The sequence below is a fragment of the Silurus aristotelis genome (genome assembly GCF_946808225.1).
Source record: "Silurus aristotelis genome assembly, chromosome: 6".
NCBI classification, from domain to species: domain Eukaryota; kingdom Metazoa; phylum Chordata; class Actinopteri; order Siluriformes; family Siluridae; genus Silurus; species Silurus aristotelis.
This window is the reverse complement of record NC_139579.1, coordinates 20,336,964-20,355,592: the sequence shown is the minus strand read 5'-3', so window position 1 is coordinate 20,355,592 and position 18,629 is coordinate 20,336,964. Positions and strand designations below refer to the sequence as shown.

Sequence of the window (18,629 nt, the reverse complement as noted above, 5' to 3'; positions counted from 1 at the left end):
GTTGTGATCATTTATGGGCTTTGTAAGGCTGCAGTGCAGCTTGAGAATGTCTGCAACTTTCAACAGTCAGGTTTTCATTGTCACTGTAAAGAATCCAGCCGCAAGATCTTTTGCTCACAGCCGTACACTTTGACCAATATGTGTAACCTGAGACACATTAAGGCACATGGCATTGAATCAGCTTTCAAAAATTTAATAAAGAATTTTCATAGCACACAGACATATCTATATAAAATACGGCATACAGCATCAACAGACAGAGCTTACCCTGTACATTGCCCTATTATTGCACATAGTATTCATCCATATTGTGACACTTCTAGAAAGAAAAAAAAAATCTTATTAAGCCAAGAGTAAAATATAGCGGTATCTTAATCTTGTTCTGAATAAGACCTATTAACTGGTTCACATTAGATAGCGTTAAGCAAATATCTCTGCCTGTTTCACCTCAAATAATACTAAAATATAATTATAAAAAAAAATCTAGCCAGTAATTAGCCATGAGTGTGAGAACAAGGCACCATTGGTGAGAACTCGTATTCACATGGAAGCCTCGTTCCAGAAACCTCTTCATAAGAATTTCACTACAGGGTAGGGGTCTGGTCACAGGTTCAACAGCCATGATAAGACTGAAGATCTGACATGATTCACATTGTAATTCAGATGCAGGATTAGTGGTGTGCCTTTGGTTTATGCTGGCGAGGCCAGTTGATCCAGAAGTTCCATATAGAGGGCAATGCGTTGGGTCAGGGGGCTGTTCTTATCCGCTCGCAATAGCCTGGAGTAGACCTGCTTGTAGACCTTCACCTGCTCCTCTTCTTTACTGCTGCTTACACAGAAACAAACACACAAGCCCATATGCATGATGACATCAGCAGGAATATGGCATGTAATATTCTTCATGTTAACATTTTCTTCTGTTTTAAAAGGTCAACCGTCTCAAAGTGGGCTAAAGTACAAATCTTTATTATGAAGTTAAACATCATTAATAAATGTAAAGGTACTTTACTAGCTGTGCAAGCTATACAAGTATCTACAACCAAATGATATTTTGAATATTGTTGCATTTCATGCATTTGGCATGATGTCTTTTATCCAGAGTGACTTACAAAAGTGCTTTAAGTCTCTATTAAAAACCATCTCTATCAGTATAAATATCATATATAAATATATGATAGAATCTAGACTGCTTAAATTAAAAAGATTATGCATGTCTACAAAAATGAAAAATAATTTGTCAAAAATACCCTATTTGTCAGGAAAGTCTATTCATTGGGCCAAAAATATAGAATTACCCTTTTCCCACTTACCTGGGTTTACGTTTGTTGGTTGTACCGAGTTTAATCAGCTGCAGAAGCAAGAAAGAAATACTAGGCTCAAAGATACCAATTAGCTTCACCACTTCCTGCGTATTCAACCCTGTAGACGCAGGGCTTTCTTCAGAGGACTCATCAGGTTTGACTGTGTCTTCTCGTACCACTGCCTGCAACCAAAAAACAAAAAGAAAAAGAAAAATCCTTTTAAAAAGACTCTCTGTGTCGCTAAATTTAAGTATAGGGTGAGCTCCCTGAGCATTTTGGGCTTTGTGTTTTCAAAATTCTATTGGCTGGAATGTTCAAACTGTCATGCTATACCTCTTTTTGCTCTTGCTCCTGCAGCTCTTTGTAGATTAGGTTGAAGGCATGGCGAGTGTCACACATTATTTCCAAAGCTCCTGTTAAGGTTTTAAATTTCACTGCACTACTGCTCTGTCCTAAAACATACAAGGACATACAGTACACATGCATTAATGATGATAAAGGAATGAATTATACATTGGTTGAAACAATATAAAAAATAATGTAATCCTAATCCCAGTTCCATCCCAAAAAAATATGTAAATAATAATACAAAATATTAATAACAAAAACAATAAAAAATAATCGAAGCCTGATTAATGGTTTCACTAATAATTTTAGAATAATTGCTGACTGACCTGCCATGGTGAACTCCGCAAAGGCCACTCGCTCCAGCAGTGTGCGCAGCAACTCACACGGTGCATCACTCAGACTGAGGAAGAGACGCACTGCTTTGGAGTAATGGAGCTCTGCCAGAGCCCTGTGCTGCTTCCGTACACTCTCATCACCCACCTAATATGAACACACACACACACACACACACACACATTGGATATATGTTATATAGACATAGTTGCTTTGGTTTTACCAATATACACTATATAAAACTTTCTTTCGGCTTCTTCCATTAGGGGTCGCCACAGCGGATCCTCCGCATGTTGGATTTGGCACATGTTTTTACGCTGGGTGCCCTTCCTAATACAACCCTCCCCATTTATCCAGGTTTGGGACCGGCACTAGGAGTGGCTGGGGTTGGTTCCCTGACCGGGGATCGAACCCGGGCCGCAGCGGTAAGAGCACCACATCCTAACCACTAGACCACCAGGGAACCAATATACACTATATGCTGATCTTAAATATCTTCGTGTTTAGTAGAAGCAAAGTTTTGTTGTTATTCAAGTTGAGAAGTAAGTGTGCGAGTGTAAACAAATACAGCTGAAAATGGTACACTATTGGGCGTTATAAATAACGCATGTGTAGTAAAAAAAAATTAATTGATGTGAGTAATGCCATTGCGTGAGTAAACATATATACCTGGTTGCGGTAGCAGCTGTGGTACATAGATGCCAGTCTGTGGTGGATGGTTGCTGCTCTGTACTGGTATAGTGGCTGGCGGGCTGATTCGGTCTGGAGGTCACAATGTCGCAGAGACTTCATCATTGCCTCTGTTACTTCTCTCTCAACCTGAAACACACAAACAGGAAATAAAACATGCTTCCACAGTGCATTCAAAAACATTTCTGCATCGTCATATATATGTTTATAAAAAAAATGAGTACGTCAGTGTACGTCACCTGCTCTTGAGCTTTGCGGGACAGTGGAGCATAGTCCTGCAATAGTGTAGCCAGCGTGAAGTAAGTGGTGGAGAGCTCCCAGTTCACGGAATCCCACACAGCTGCATGGCTCTCCCTACTGCCCAGACACTTCATAGCCCTCTGATAGTAATCCACTGCCTATGTATAAGTACATAAATAGAAAAATACATCAGACTTTATTAAACAAAAATGAATGATATTTAATAATAATAAAAACCTATAGGTGAGAGACACTTAAAACATATGGAAATAAAATTTGCATGAAAAAAAATCATTCTAATAGAAAAAAAAATATTAAAGTATCTAATGGTTTGTTCTTAGAAAGCTCATCTTTGTTGTGTCTTGTAAAATCACATGTACTTATTTACTGTGTGTGAGGGCGTACTTTGTTGTAGTAGAGCGCCTCCTCAGGCGAGAACTCTCCTCGGTTCTCATCTGTGGTTATGGTGCAATGAGCCTGTGCGCAGATCCGCATCAATCTGCCCATGTTACACAGCAGAAGGGCTTTGTTTACAGAGTCTAAAATGGCCTCAAAATTCTGCATGCCTTTCTCAAAACAAGAGAAGCTTTTCTTCCACAGCTCCTGCTCTGCTGCACACACAGCCCTCCGTACTAAGATGGAGACACAAATAAAGGAGGAAAAAAAAAAAGCACCATTAGTGCAACACTAAGTCCAAGTACACACAATAGTGCAACACTAAATCCAAGTACAACAGGTCTACAATCCAAAATCCTGAGAAAGTACAATGACATTCTTTAATCTTTAAGCCTATTTTAAATGGTGCACATTGGCACAAGTGCTGCACTCACCCCCTTCTTTCTCTGTCTGCAGTGCTGCCGCCTGGTTCATATAGAACACGCCTATCTCGTTGCGGATGTTTCCGAGCCGCTTCAGAACCTGAGGTATTTTCTCTGCGCTCAGGTCTTTTAGACTTTGAGAGGTTAAAATGTCATGGGCTGCCTCATAACACTTACTGCTGACAAACAGTTGATACTCCGGGTCAGTTGCCAGGTCAGTGGCCATGCTGAATGCTGAGGGAAACACAAATCATAAGGCAAACTGACAAAAAAGTGCTTCTCTTTTAAATAATTCTTCTGAAGCATATGCAAACGGTTGTTCTCGCTTGTGCCAATTCCACTTTAACACTGTTAATCAGAGAAAATAAAATCTGCACTAAATTTACTCACTGCAAAGCATCAGTGAAATCCATTACAATGCGCACATCTTTTTTTATTACAAGTGCATCATTATTATATTAAAAAGGAGACACCTTTAATGTCCAGCCTTTATACAATATAAACAATAAATACAATACTATATCTTCCGCTGTTGTACTAGATGAGCGCATTGTAAGAATTGGTGAATTCTTAAATTGTGTAACAGGATAGACAAATTTATTGTTTTGCACATTTATTCATCGCATGTAGCTGAAAAAGCTACAAATGCTCAATGTTGCTTATGAATGTTAACTACATTTCACTATGATGCAGTCTTTGATCTGAAATTAAATTATTTATCAGCATTTAATATTGTGAGTCAGTTTTCACATTGGAAACAAACCAGCCATGCAACTCATTCCTGATTCTTTGCTCAGGAACACAAAATGTTGACATAATTCTGATCAAATAGGCGAGTGAAACCTTGGCAGGAGCTCTCTCGGTGAAGGCAATGTAGGATCTCCTGGTCATCTCTGGTTTGGTAGCTGTACTCCTCCAGATAGGCAGCTCTGTTTGAGGCATTCTGAGCCAACATCAACTGCACATCTCCACACAGAGACAGACACTGGCTGTGGAATATCAGCACAGTTGGGTGCAGCCCACTGCATATAGCACAATATGCATCTACACACAAAGAGGAGAGAGAATTCAATATACTGTCAGCGTAACATGATTATATTTCCTTGTGTTGACATTAATGTATTTTTTCATGTTTATTCTCTTACCATGACACTGTAATGATAATTTGATGTAACGCAGGGCCCGGCCATACTTCTGCAAGTTGGTAGCAGCCTCAGCTAGAACATAATAAGCTTTTGATGCCTTTAGGAAGAGCTGCAGCTTCATCTGGTGCTGCCAGGAACCAGGGAGCATTCCTGAGCGCATGGGCATCTTCAACACCTCACCACACGGAGCAGCTGAACAGAAACACAGGAAGAGAGTAGAGAAAAGCAAAATCAATTGATGAAATATAAAAATAAAGATAATATAAAATAAATAAAAATATCCTAGTGAAAAGTAGAAATATGCTGCTGACCTCTGTCAAGCAGAAGTGCAATCTCTTTCTCCACTGCTCTGGCTCCACTTTCCTCATACTTCAGAGGAATAGGAGTGCTGGGGTCAGCTGCCGGTAGGTCACTCTCCTTTTTAATACTGCTATCCACTGCCTTTAGGCCCTATAGCACAATAAGAAAAGAGTTTACTAACCAGACACTTCCCAAACAGATTGTTGGCATGTGAAAACCTTCCAATAACTTAAAAATAATAATAATATCTAGAGATTTATGAATTTATAAAAATCTATCAACTTTTACCAAAAAATTCAGATATTAAACAATAATAGTTTTAATCTCAATTAGTCCAAAGCACAAACTTTTTTTTTTTATCACTTTTATACTTTCACTTTTAATATACAATAATTTTTCCAGTGAGATGCAAATAATTATGGTGAAAAAAAGTCAAAAAGATTATTAGACCCATAGCCTCAATCTCTTGACAAAACCTGAATGGCCTTGAATCAAACAAATAGTTCGTATTTCTTACCAGATATCTATGATAAATCAGTCATTAAAAGCAAAAAATCTTAATTTAACTGAAGGGCTGAATGTTCTCACCTTTAGCACATAGCAAAGTACAAGTCTACATTTCTCTTCTTTGTCTTGGGACACAGGAAACGAACAATTGGGCTGGTTTGGGAAAGGAAAGTTGAGATCAATAATGTGTACATGCAACTCAAAGCATGACACGACTGCACCTGTCAAAATCATCTCCAACTATCACAAAAAAATTATTTTTACACAACCCAAACTCGTTCAAGTCTGAATTTTTTCAAACTAAAAGGATATATTTCTAAACAGCTCTTGCTTCATAAGAATCATAGGCATACCCTTATCTTGTGGGTTGATGTGTATTTCTCTGGAACTGACAACTCCTCCACAGATCTGATCACAGCCACAGCCTTGCAGTCCTCCGGACTCTCTGATGACATGCTGTATGAGCAGCTGTCATCATCCTCCACTTCTTCATCCTCGTCCTCACTATAGCTGTCCTCTGAACCCCCATTGCGCAGAGACTCTTCACTGCCCTCCTCCTCACTTGAGTCGTCCAGCTGAAACATCTCTGACAGCATGTAGTGAGCTGAAGCAATGATCTAAATAGTCCGAAAAAAAATTATAAAAAACACTGTTCTTTCGAAGAAAAGATGAGCTACAACAAACCTACAGAGAGACATATGGCGTGTGTACCTGAGAATGTTTTTCCTCGTCTAGTAGTTTAACACAGTTGAGTAGCAGAGTTCTGATGGTCCCATAGTGCTTCTTATTTTGGTTCTTCTTCAGCATCATATTGCTTGCCACTCTGCAATGTAGAACAAATAGACAGCTCTGTTTAAATCACAATGCTCAATGTGATGATCCATGTAACACAAACCACTAAAGTATTCATTATGGAATACACACTTATAAAGCAGCACTGCCACTGGCAAAGTAAAGGGGTTCTGGCATTTCTCTTCTGGGGCTTCCTCACAAAGAGTTGTCAGATCATACAGCTTTACAAAGTCACTCCCACTGGCTAAAAGCAAAAAGAAACAGACACATTCAAATGTTTTCTACTGATCTGCATGTTTGTGGAACACCATTTCTATTCCCACATTTGCAAAACTCACCCTTGAAGAGCCAATATGTGTGTCCTTCTTTGGTACAATTGGATTTAAGGAAAGAAAGTATATTTTGGGCAATGTCTTTTACCACCCTAGTGGAAAACGTGGAATTATCCAGATCTGGAATGTCCTCTGTCTTTATCATCTCATATTTCTGTTAATAAGAATGAAAAGTTTTTTATCTGTACATGTACTTATAGAAACAAGAACAGATTACTGAAGAAACTGAACTTTTTACCTGCACTATGCCATTTACATGGAAACACATGACTAGCTCTGGTACATTGCACATCAGATTATCCAGCCAGTAATCAATACCAGTAAGAATATTGATTGGTTTATTATTATCCCTAAATCAAAAGAAAATAAAGACAAAACAGCAACATTTAACATAAATGATAAATTAAATAATGTCACAATGTCAGTGATGTAAATCAACTCTGCCAGTCTTAGAAGCCAAACAATGACAGTATGTGTACCCTTCTTTCTATCCTGCTTAATATGCCTGGAGCTTATTGATGTGTAACAGACAAAAAACACACTATAACATCAAATATATAATGCTATAAACACTGTATCTGACCTGAGCCGCAGACTCACTGCTGGGTAACGGCCTCCCCCAAAAATAGGCATGTTGGATCCCACTAGCATGTGGATGTCCTCAAAGGTCCAAAGGATGTTCCGCACAAAATCGTTTTTTAAGCCCTGCACCCAACAAAAAGAACCGCAGCTACATAATACTATCAAACCACAAATATATATCACATACATCTTTATCACACTGTGTAGTCTACCCTATGTCACACTTGGTCTCTAATCAAGTCTCATACAGATTTCCACTGGGTCGGGGGTATGAGCCTGTTACCTGGCTGTTCTCTCCTTCGTTAAAGAGCGTCGGCAGGTTCTGTTCTTTAGGAACAGCGGTGACATGGCCGAGCGCATACGTGTTCTCCACTTGCTCCTAGAATAAAGAAGACAATAGCAGAAAATATTATTCATCCTCTCAAGCAGTGCTTCTCAAAGAAGGGTCTGGGAATACCCAGGGGTCTATTGAGCACAATCAATAGGTGCATGTGTTTTAATTTAGTTACAGATACCTAATCCACTGCTGAGTTCTTACAGTTATCATCCTATAATCACAAGCTGCTTGGATTGATTAAGTTTAATTTAAAACCTCATTAACTCAAAAACATATACTCCTATAAACAATGTTAAACTAGAGCCAATGTGTTCTGTTGTGAAATAAGATTTAAGGCTCTAATAAATGATATACATATTTATATATACATATTTATATAACATTCATGAAATAATCTGTACCGATAAAGATCCATGTAATTAATATTAAGCTTTTTACTATTTTCTTTTATTTTTTTATATTTCTCTTTTACAAAGAGAGATGAGAACATAACATGGCATTACCTCTTTAGGAATAGAGGACTGGTCCAAATCCGAGGCTGAGCTGCTGAAAGTGGCAGGCCAGGACGGCCCATATTCCGCTCTTCCACATGCCTCCTCTGCTTCAGCACAACTGTCTGATTCTGAGGACACAGGCTCTGCAGCACAGTCTCCATTTATACTGAAATAAAAGATATACATTTATTAAGAAAGTTGATCGATGAGACAAAAACACTTATTTTGTTCCATGCATCACTGGAACTCACCTGTAATAAAGGAACTTGGAGAGGATGGCCTTTTCATACCAATGCTCTTTACTTTTCTTCTTCCTCTGCCACTTCTGGTCAATGAGGCGTTGGTAAAATTCCTTTAACCATGTCCAGTCTCCAGTCTACCAAAAAAAGGTAAATAATAAATAATAAAAAAAAAAGAAATAATAACAATAATAAAAAAATAAAATTAAAAAAAAAAAAATATATATATATATATATATATATATATATATATATATATATATATATATATATATATATATATATATATATATATATATACACACACACACATACATACACACACACACTATTAGGCTCGTGAGCTGTTTCTCATAGTGTCACTCATGAGAGGGAAAGAGGATGCACTTACCTGTGATGATCTCATGAACAGCTCTTGAATGTCAAGTTCATCTAACAGCAAAGTCCTGCCCACACGATGCACCGCCATGCTGACATGAGACTTACTGTACGGGATCTTCAGCAGCTTCTTTATGTTCTGCCCAAGTCAGACACACGCATTCAAAGACGTTAGCTCCAAAGCATGCATGACTATAAGAGGACCTATATGAGACATATATATTCACCACGTTAATTATGAAAAAACAAATAAAACTCACCTCAGAGTCAGACACCACATCTACATCGTTGCCGATCGAGTCGATAAATTCATAAGCCATGCCAAAACTTAAACCAAAACAAACACAGAGCCCCACAGGATTCAGGGTTATTGTTCAGGATAGATTAAATTAGGAAAATTGTTCATAATAAATGCACAATACAGTTATAATTTCTGGATTGTTTTATTAATTATACCCTACTGTCCAATGTATACAAAATGTAACTAATTTGTCTTAATACAGTGATGATAAAGTATAGAAGAAAATCAAAAAGAAATTGAATGTGCTTGAAAAAAATTTTAATGAATGTTTCTTAATTTCATTAAACTTCACTATATGAAGAGTGTATACATTTTTATAAAAGGTGACATAACGGAGAAGTAGTATATGGAGTGGTCACATTACCAACCCCCTCATTGGATGAACACAGAGTTTTTAAAAGGATACAAGAAGTTGGCTTGTTGAACTTGCTAACTAACTAACTATTGTAGTGATAAACAAAAATATTAAGTCTACAATATTCTGACAAGCACCTTATAGTGCGAGTATATTTTCTGTGAATGTAAATTCGCTAAACCTGTCATTTTCTATAATGGTAAAGGTAAAGGTTTTTACCTTTACCATTATAGAAAATGACAGGATTAGCGAATACAATAGTTAGTTAGTTAGCAAGTTCAACAAGCCAACTTCTTGTATCCTTTTAAAAACTCTCAGTGTTCATCCAATGAGGGGGTTGGTATTGTGACCACTCCATATACTACTCCGTTATGTCACCTTTTACAAAAATCTATACACGCTTCATATCGTGAAGTTTTATATAACCTGTCATTTTCTATAATGGTAAAGGTAAAGGTTTTTACCTTTACCATTATAGAAAATGACAGGTTTAGTGAATATACATATATATTAGTGGTACTTCCATTTGACAGGTATATCATGTCTGAAAATGTGTTAAAGCAGTCAGACCTAGAGAAGGGCTTGCTTTTGCTGCTTGAGCCAAACACAGTGGTGCCAGCAGAGCCGAGCTGGGCGCTCTGGCGTAGCCAGTTTGCAGGAGGAAGCTTTAGATCCGTTTGCTCCTGAAGAAGTGCATAAGTGGCTGGAGGTGGTGCTGCAGAATACTTTACCACAGCTCGACTCTTGACCTCATTGTTGCAGAGGCATAAGACTGTCCCCTGAAAAAGACAAAAACGAACAACAAAAAAAAAAAAAAAACAGTAAATAGGCGAAGGCTATACACACACAACTAAATTAATCGTTCAGGATCTGCAAATAAATCTGCCATATATTCAAAACATTGGATTTAGGAAAAGGTTAGGTTGTGTTTTAAACTTCTGAGAAAGCAGTATAAATGAGTTATCATTTTAAAATCATTTTAACTTGAAGAGTAACACTGAACAATCAGCATGCATAACACAGGCCAGGGCAACCGTACACTCAATTTAGACGTTCAGTAGAAAAAAAATACATTTGTAATGATGTGCACAAACGCTACTCCCCTTACAAAATCATAAGCATGCAACTGGCTTTCATGTAAACTAATACTGCTTCAATGAAGTCAGCGGTGCTATTAAACTAATAGAAATTCACTTCTGGCTATGCTTACAGTTTATCCTTGAGTCTTTACAGTTTACAGTTGCCATTCTTGAGTCTTTTGATAATCCTCACGCAGAGTGTCATTTAGGCATGTAACTTTTTCAAACTCATTTAAGTTGATTATGAATATTCATATGAACCGGGGCTCCTTTTGAATATTCATGAACAGTGGGCGGTCTTAATGGCAGCACGTTACGAGATGGCATAACAATTTGTTCATACATAATGAATACAGTAGGGTATAAACCTAACAGCGATTTGTGACTAAAAAATACTTTTTTGTAATAAAAATATATGCTCTTTAGTGTCCCAGTGACTCTTTACACGTGACAAACATTTATGATAAGAGTGACAGTCGCCAGACTGATAGATTGAACAGGTTCTGTTGCTTATTATGTTTCTGTAGTATTGGTTACCTGTCTGGTGTCTTCACTAGCAGAGCTTTCTGCGTCCACTTCTTCATGTTTGTGGTGTGGACACAAAAGTGAGTCCTTCCCCTGCTCTGCGGAACTCATGTCTAACAGCACAGCACCCTTCACTCCACTCTCTCAGCCGTCCAGAAACTTCCAGATAAAGCAGCTGCACCGCTCTGCCAAGTGACACCGAGGAACCATTCACACGCTAAATATCCCTCAATCGGCCTAAAGAACCACCGGACCGCGTGTGTGTGTGTGTGTGTGTGTGTGATCGGAACGGTCTATTTCTATATAACTACAGCTGGTTTAGAGGACACATTTCAAGCACCCGGCTGTCCATTGTAGCTAAAGCGTCCTTTTCCGCATTCATATACATTAATACCAACGACAGCGAATATATCAGGCGAATGAATGAATGACTATTGAATGTAATTATTTATCTCAGAAACGAAAAACAGAAAGTATTGTTACAGCTCAGCTGCCTGCACCAACCATCACCATCACTGAACTTACCTAACCCGGAAGTACATGTGACGTCATTCAAATATGGTTCTTCTTTTATAATTAGATTATCTTTTTTTTTATATATAGATATATATAGATATATATATCTATATATAAACAAAATGTTTTTCCAGTAATGTTTATTTATTTGTTTACAATTATGTGAATTGTATTTATGTTTTTCCTATATGTGCGAATTTCTAAACATATGGCGTTTCTGAGTAACTCAAACTAAAAGTACAATGAACACGTTTCATTTTATGTTCAACGGTTTTACAATTTTTTTATAAGTGATATGTCACTGAGAACAATTTGAAAGAAATAATAATATATCAATAATATGTATTCTACATTAGTGCACATGATCGCGTTGCCATAGAAACCAGTAACCCGCAGAGAGCGTACACATTTGTGACAGTGAGATTTGAGCGACTTTGTTTTCTTCATGTTTTTATTTCATAACTGGAGTAAACTGTACTTTAACAGATAATAATGCCAAAAGGAGGACATAGATATGCAAATATGGAGCAGGATGGCAAATGGGTGAGAGTACTTTCGAAATATTGTCGTTTTATTTTCTTTTGCTCTGTGTTATGGATTATTCAGTGTGTGAATCCAGACTTTTAAAATTGCACAGACAAAACCACATACATATAAGAATACTTTTCAATCTTTAATAATATACTATAATATAAGAATATAATAAATATATATTTTTGTAGTTTGCCCATGAAGGCTCACAACAAAGTGAGTTAACACGAGAAACCTGCACCACCACAGGAGCCATGTTATCCCAGGCCATACCACAACACCTGCAAGGACAAAAGAGATATCCCAAAACTTTGCCCAAGCATGAGAAGGTTACAAGATTTGTTGCACTAACATTACCAAATTAGAAGGCACTTTCCTGATAGATGTTGTATAACAGTACAGTTTATAAGGGTTGAGGAATGAGTGAGCAATTATAATGATTCTGATGTACTATTAAGCTTATAATGGAAACTTGCTACCATAAAAAATGTAAATGCATTTTTGTTTCAGAATATAGTCGAAGGGAGATACACATATTCAAAGCATGATAACAGAGCTGCACTGGAAGATAATATTGAAACATATGATCATGTAAGTCCGTTCACATTGCTTAAAAAAAAACAAATGTGAAAATATAAGGGACAGAAATGCTTTTAAAAATAAGTTCAACACTTTCTTTGTATATTGGGTTATTATTATTTCTTAATATAAATCAAAACTTATTTGAAGATGTGATAACATAAATAATGACCCACAACCCTTTTTTAACTAGTGCAATCTTTCATTTACAATTTTTACAACATACACAAGGCAGAAAGTTTAATTTTGGTGTAGATTTTGGTTTATATTTAGGTTATGTTGTTTTTTATGTAAGGCATGATATTAATTGATTGCATTAATAATAATGCCAGTGGAAGGTCACTATAATATTGCTATAATATTAATACAAAAGTGTGTGTGTGTGTGTGTGTGTGTGTATAGGGATTGGGTCGTAAAAAGTGCCTGGATGACCGCCGGCAACATAACTCTCATTTCTGCTTCTGTCATGATAACAATCCCGGCGAAGTGCAGTTTGGAAAACATTCTCTTTATCAGATGGACTTTCTGCCTCAGCAGAGCACTGAGAGCACTGAAGGCAGACAGAACAGACGCCGGTTTCCCAGGAACCACCTGGAGCAGTCCCGTCAGGCTGCTATGGCCCAGGATGAAGAGCAATTCATGTGGTTTGGAAGACATGATTTAAATCAACGCACACCTCTTAGTGTACTGGCAGAGTCGAACCTCTCTTTAGGCTGAAACTGACATAATTCAGTCACTAAAGCACACATTAAAGCATGATTTGTATTGATTCGTGTGATTTCATTTTCTATTTCTATATGTTAAATGTAGAATATTATCTTATATATAATGTATATTTTAAAATTGAGTGACATGCAGCAAATGTATCTCAACATTTTATGGTGCATTATTAATTGCCTTTATTTATTTACTGTTTTCCTGTTCAAATGTAATAGCTGTAACATACCACCTGAGGGAACTCATGCAACACAATATTTAAAAAAAATAATAATAATAAAAATAAAAAAGGATGCCTTACCACAGTAAAATAATAGCGTACGTGTTTTAACCAAAATTCCAATATAATAAAAAATATTATATTACTTAAAATACCGTTCAAAATAAAATTAATAAAAAACTATCGTAAAGTATAAACACAAATCGAAATATATACCAATCTGGCAACTTGTAGGTCACCGTGGCTGGTTAGAGCGCGTTCCTATTGGCTGCTATGAACCAGGAAGCAACATGGCGGTCTCGCCAGAGCAACACAGTTCTACTAGTCATTTTGTTAGAGAGATTGAAAAAACCGATGGCTCAGTTCTGAAGGTATATCAGTACAGCACAGGCGACGTAGGCTGCGTGGTTTGGGATGCGGCTATTGTGCTATCAAAATACCTCGAAACAGACCAGTTTTGTAATTCACGGTCCGGTGCCAGCACATGGTCCTCTAAACACATGCTCGAGCTTGGCGCAGGGACAGGAGTGGTGGGCATCATGGCCGCCTCTCTGGGGTAAGTTACACATGCACATATCCAAGAGGGAAAAATGCACCAGTAAGAGATGCATGTTGCTCTTTTAAGACTACAGAGTAAATGAGAGCGGGGTGAGACGTAACACTCAGTTTGTCTAATCAGTTGATCGCACCTACTTTGAGCATGCGCAGTACATCCTCTGGACAACCTCCCCTGTACAACCTCCCCAAAGGAACATCAACCTACAATAGGGGCTTTCACACTGGCAGTTCAGAGTGAAATAGCATGGTTTACATGAAAAAATGGTAATGTGATAGTTGTAATGTAGACTACCTTGTCTGGTGGTCTAAATCTGGTTGCACTGGAACCATGCTGTGATTCCCATGAATGTGGATCAGGGCCAACTTAATCAGGGGTCACACTTGTTCAGGAAGTAAAGTAAACCGACTGTGTGTTTAATCTGACGATTATAAATATGTAGTGTAATACTATAATGTAACATTATATTATATCAAAGTTGTGTGTGCCTCCCAGCATGTCTATAAAGCACTTGGGTTCAATAGAATAAAGTAAATCTGTAACCAGCCCAAGTGTGATAAACAACTAAATCAAAGCTATGATTCCTTATCTAAACACCTTTAGACCACTGTGTAATTTTCGGTCATTTAGAATGACGAATGTGAGCTCTTATTCACAAAAATGGCATATTTGTGTTACAAACAATACATTTAACAAAGAAAGCTCTTTAACATTTGTTACAATAATTTGCTAAATATTTACAGGTATCTTCCACAGACTTGGAATTGAGTGGATTGTGATGTTACAACTGACCCCATCAATTTATTTAAGAAAGATTTACTCACTTTTGCTTATGTGAACTGCTAAACTACTACTTGTAGGTAGAGCATCAGTTTCCCCTTATAATATTTTTTTTTACCCCTTTACAGAGCCATAGTTAAGAATATTGATGTGGTCACTTGCCAGCAACATTTGCTCTAACACTTGCCCTGTTTTACACACACAGAGCCAATGTCACAGTGACAGACTTGGAGGATCTCCAACCTCTCCTTAAACTAAATATCCGGGAAAACCGAGAGCTCCTCAGTACAGGCTCAATCACAGCCAAGGTACTGAAATGGTTTGTACTGCCCTTCTGACTTTTGCTTTACCTGGGTGTAACAATTTTTTAACATGGTTTATAATGGCTGTTGTATCAGGCACACCCATCATATACCTGCAATCACTGACACTTTTATTAGATACACCCACATACAGTGTTTTTTGTTTTTTTTTTGGTAGGTGATCAGTTACTGGCTGTAGTCAAGCTAAGTAAAGGCAGTCCACCACAGCACTTGCTGGATAATATCATCAGCAAAACAAATACACTGATATGGTAGTGTATTGCATTGGCATGCTGGGATGGGATTTATACCTACTGGTCACTTAATTGGACACCCCTACTTATATTTTGAAATGTTTGCAAGTTTTCCATACATAAAATGTAAGTTGTCAGGGTTCCTGTTTGATCCTATTTTACTCAGTCTGATTTCTCCTGTTTCCTCTACCTTCCTAGTGCTGCATTTAGTTTGACAGTTTTCTATAGCAATACCCACTAAAATTCAATTGTCAGTATCATCTTTAAAGTTTCACCATGCAAATAAAATCTTTGCAGCATTGGTACTATAATAAACCCTTTCTCTACTGATGCAATGGAAATTACATTTATGCCATTTGGTTAAGATCCTTGCACACGGTCGGAAGTGGCAGCTTGGTGGTGCTTGTTTTTAAACTCATGACCTTCTGATCTGAAGTCTGCATAAAAGGTGCACATATATTGTAGGTATACTTGATAAAATTGTCATTTTATCATTTAGTATTTAGGTATAAATTGGTATTGCGGATATATATTCATAAATAAATTTAGGCCATTTTTTTTACTTGATAAATAATTAATCTGATTTCTTTTGAAGGGGTGAAACAGTGACAGATTTTCTGCCACATCCCGATTACATTCTAATGGCTGACTGCATCTATTATGAACAGGTAATGCGTTGTTTGACCAGCCACTCTTCAAAAAATATATTTGTGTATGTAAAAGATGTGTTAATGATCTCTTAACATTTACAGTCTGTGGTGCCTCTGGTGGAAACGTTGAAGATCCTGGCTGGACCGAACACCTGTGTCATCTGCTGCTATGAGCAGCGCACAATGGGAGTTAATCCTAAAGTGGAGAAGAGATTTTTTGAGGTGAGAGCAGACAGTACATTTCATGCCTAAAATTGAACATAATTGACCTGAGTATTTGGAGAAAGCAGTTCTTTTTGAGACACCATATTGTGACTTCTTTGGCATTTATGTCTTCTGTAGTTGCTGTTGCAAGACTTTGAAGCTGAGGAGGTGCCAGCTGAAAGACAAGACCCTGAGTTTAATAGTCCAGACATCCACATTCTCCATCTACGGCGCAGACAAGGCTGAATGGCTTTCACCGTCTGCATGCAAAGAGTGTGCATTTTTTGTGTATTCAGTCCTGCCAACCATTATGTACTTTGTTTAATAGTTTAACATCTCCGCTTTAAACACCATATGAGTATTTTCCTAATAAAAGAAGAGCTCACACAACATATGAATCTGTAAGGATTTACTCAACCCTGATATTAACTGTCTCTTTGTAAGGTGTAAGGCTTTTTAAAAGGTGAGATAAATGGAAAATGTTCACTGATGTGAAATTCAAACTACCAATGTATGTTTGACCTCAGTAGCATTATAAATGTATAGTTAATATTGGTTTGTTTAACAGGGTAATGCAAATATTTGTTTGGTCGAAAACATTATTTTTTCATCTGAAAGAAGCAAATCTGACAAAAATGTAGGTTTTACAATGAAGTAAAAAATTATATAACAATAATAATAATAATATTAATTGTGGTGATAAATGCACAGTGATTCTCATCGCCATGTTATTTTGGCATGTAGGGTGTAATTCATTCAAGTGTGTGATTGTGTCTGCTCTCTAGTGCAGCTGCTTCAACCGTTTCATCCATTTAAGAATAAATAGTATTTAATGCATAATAGCATGTTTGATCCTAATGCAATGTAAATAAAACATCTTTCCAGGCACCGCAGATTTTTATACCATTCTTTGAGTCTGTCTTTAGACCCTGTCTCCTGACTCTGTTTAGACAGATGGTACACTTTTTTCCTCCTCATCGCTGTGTCCAATTCAGTCTTTTTCCTTGAAGTCATTAAAATATTTTCCATCTCTCTTTACTCTTGGTACTTCTTGCCACAGTAGAAAATTTCAATACTTTTCAGCTTGCATATTGCTATGAACTTTTATATCTTATAAAACACTATGTTGAGAAAATGCTCTAAATATGACATCAAATCTTTATTTGTATTTTTTTGTTTAATTAATATAAAGTGCATATCTTTTGTAGTAAATGAGGTTATATAATATATTTGTTGAAATTTACTATTTATTAATTTATTTGCAAAATGTGTAATTCTCGTTTTAAACAGCAGGTGCTCTAAGCAGAACCAACACGTGGCGAGATCAAACTTGACTAAAAGACACCATCAACTTTCATAATGAATGAGTGGAGAGCAGAAAATGGGTGTTGAAGCTTATGTTGAAATAGTCATGTTGCAATTAATTCTCCAAAAATGATTCTCCTTATTTCCAGAGAAATCATTTTAATGGTCTCAAGTCTCAAAAAAAAAAAAAAAACCTCAGCACTACTTTCAAAAATTTCAATGTCAAATAGTTTTATAGTCTCATGATCTATTCAACTGATTTTCTCTATACTAGATTTACACTCTGTAGTATGTTGGTAGCCCCCATCCTGTAGCAAAGAACGCTGAGGAGATTAGAGCAGAGATTAGGGCATATTTTTCACAGGCCTTTACCATGAAGCAAGGTTCATGCTCCTCTAAGCAAGTACAGATCTCTTGCTGCCTTTGACAGAGCCGCATGTTTACACAGCAGCACTGCTATCGTTGCCACATGCGTCAGCCTGCCTGTTTCTCACACAGCGAGGCTGCTGCCTTCCCAGGTAGCTTATTAACAGGTATTTCCTGGAAAACTGCACCTTTATGCGATCTGGCGTGTATTTAACACGTATTCACTGGTTTCTTTTATAGAAAAAACTGTAAATGACACAAATTGGCATCTGCCAACAAGCCTTTCTGGAAACATGTTTTTTTGTCTTGTTAATATTCATAACATTATAACTCTTCGCAATTCCCTATTTTAACTATATTTAATAGTTTAATAATTATATATATATATATATATATATATATATATATATATATATATATATATATATATATATATATATATATATATATATATATATATTTAACTCCCTTATTACACCACCAACAAACTAATCCACTAAGATAGTTATTACAGAATAACATACACCAACCCCCAAAATTTCAGTTTATCATT

The 18,629-nt window shown here is 36.9% G+C and overlaps 3 protein-coding genes across 4 annotated transcripts; 2 read left to right on the top strand and 1 right to left on the bottom strand.

Moving 5' to 3' along the window:
* Positions 1-177: 177 nt before the first annotated feature.
* Positions 178-11,638, bottom strand: edrf1 (erythroid differentiation regulatory factor 1). 2 transcript variants are annotated; one of them, XM_083544121.1, is made up of 25 exons: positions 11,109-11,638; positions 10,063-10,271; positions 9,097-9,163; positions 8,850-8,975; positions 8,471-8,595; positions 8,229-8,385; positions 7,672-7,767; positions 7,390-7,511; positions 7,045-7,156; positions 6,813-6,960; positions 6,607-6,718; positions 6,394-6,505; positions 6,036-6,299; positions 5,764-5,835; positions 5,187-5,325; positions 4,876-5,067; positions 4,574-4,774; positions 3,743-3,964; positions 3,318-3,544; positions 2,912-3,070; positions 2,652-2,801; positions 1,976-2,129; positions 1,635-1,753; positions 1,311-1,483; positions 178-829 (listed from the first exon to the last, which is right to left on the bottom strand). In XM_083544121.1, the coding sequence occupies exons 1-25, from the start codon at positions 11,205-11,207 to the stop codon at positions 691-693; spliced, it is 3,696 nt and encodes a 1,231-aa protein (XP_083400247.1). In that variant the 5' UTR covers positions 11,208-11,638; the 3' UTR covers positions 178-690. The 2 variants fall into 2 exon arrangements, with proteins under 2 accessions (XP_083400247.1, XP_083400248.1); XM_083544122.1 differs by having other exon boundaries at positions 178-826; positions 11,109-11,637.
* Positions 11,639-11,896: 258 nt separating this feature from the next.
* tex36 (testis expressed 36) lies at positions 11,897-13,489 on the top strand. The gene is made up of 4 exons (XM_083543481.1): positions 11,897-12,155; positions 12,335-12,472; positions 12,654-12,734; positions 13,125-13,489. The coding sequence occupies exons 1-4, from the start codon at positions 12,105-12,107 to the stop codon at positions 13,437-13,439; spliced, it is 585 nt and encodes a 194-aa protein (XP_083399607.1). The 5' UTR covers positions 11,897-12,104; the 3' UTR covers positions 13,440-13,489.
* A 245-nt stretch (positions 13,490-13,734) lies between these two features.
* Positions 13,735-17,298, top strand: vcpkmt (valosin containing protein lysine (K) methyltransferase). The gene is made up of 5 exons (XM_083543480.1): positions 13,735-14,215; positions 15,201-15,314; positions 16,147-16,219; positions 16,304-16,423; positions 16,544-17,298. Exons 1-5 carry the CDS (start codon positions 13,950-13,952, stop codon positions 16,649-16,651), a joined length of 681 nt encoding a protein of 226 aa, XP_083399606.1. The 5' UTR covers positions 13,735-13,949; the 3' UTR covers positions 16,652-17,298.
* Positions 17,299-18,629: the final 1,331 nt, after the last annotated feature.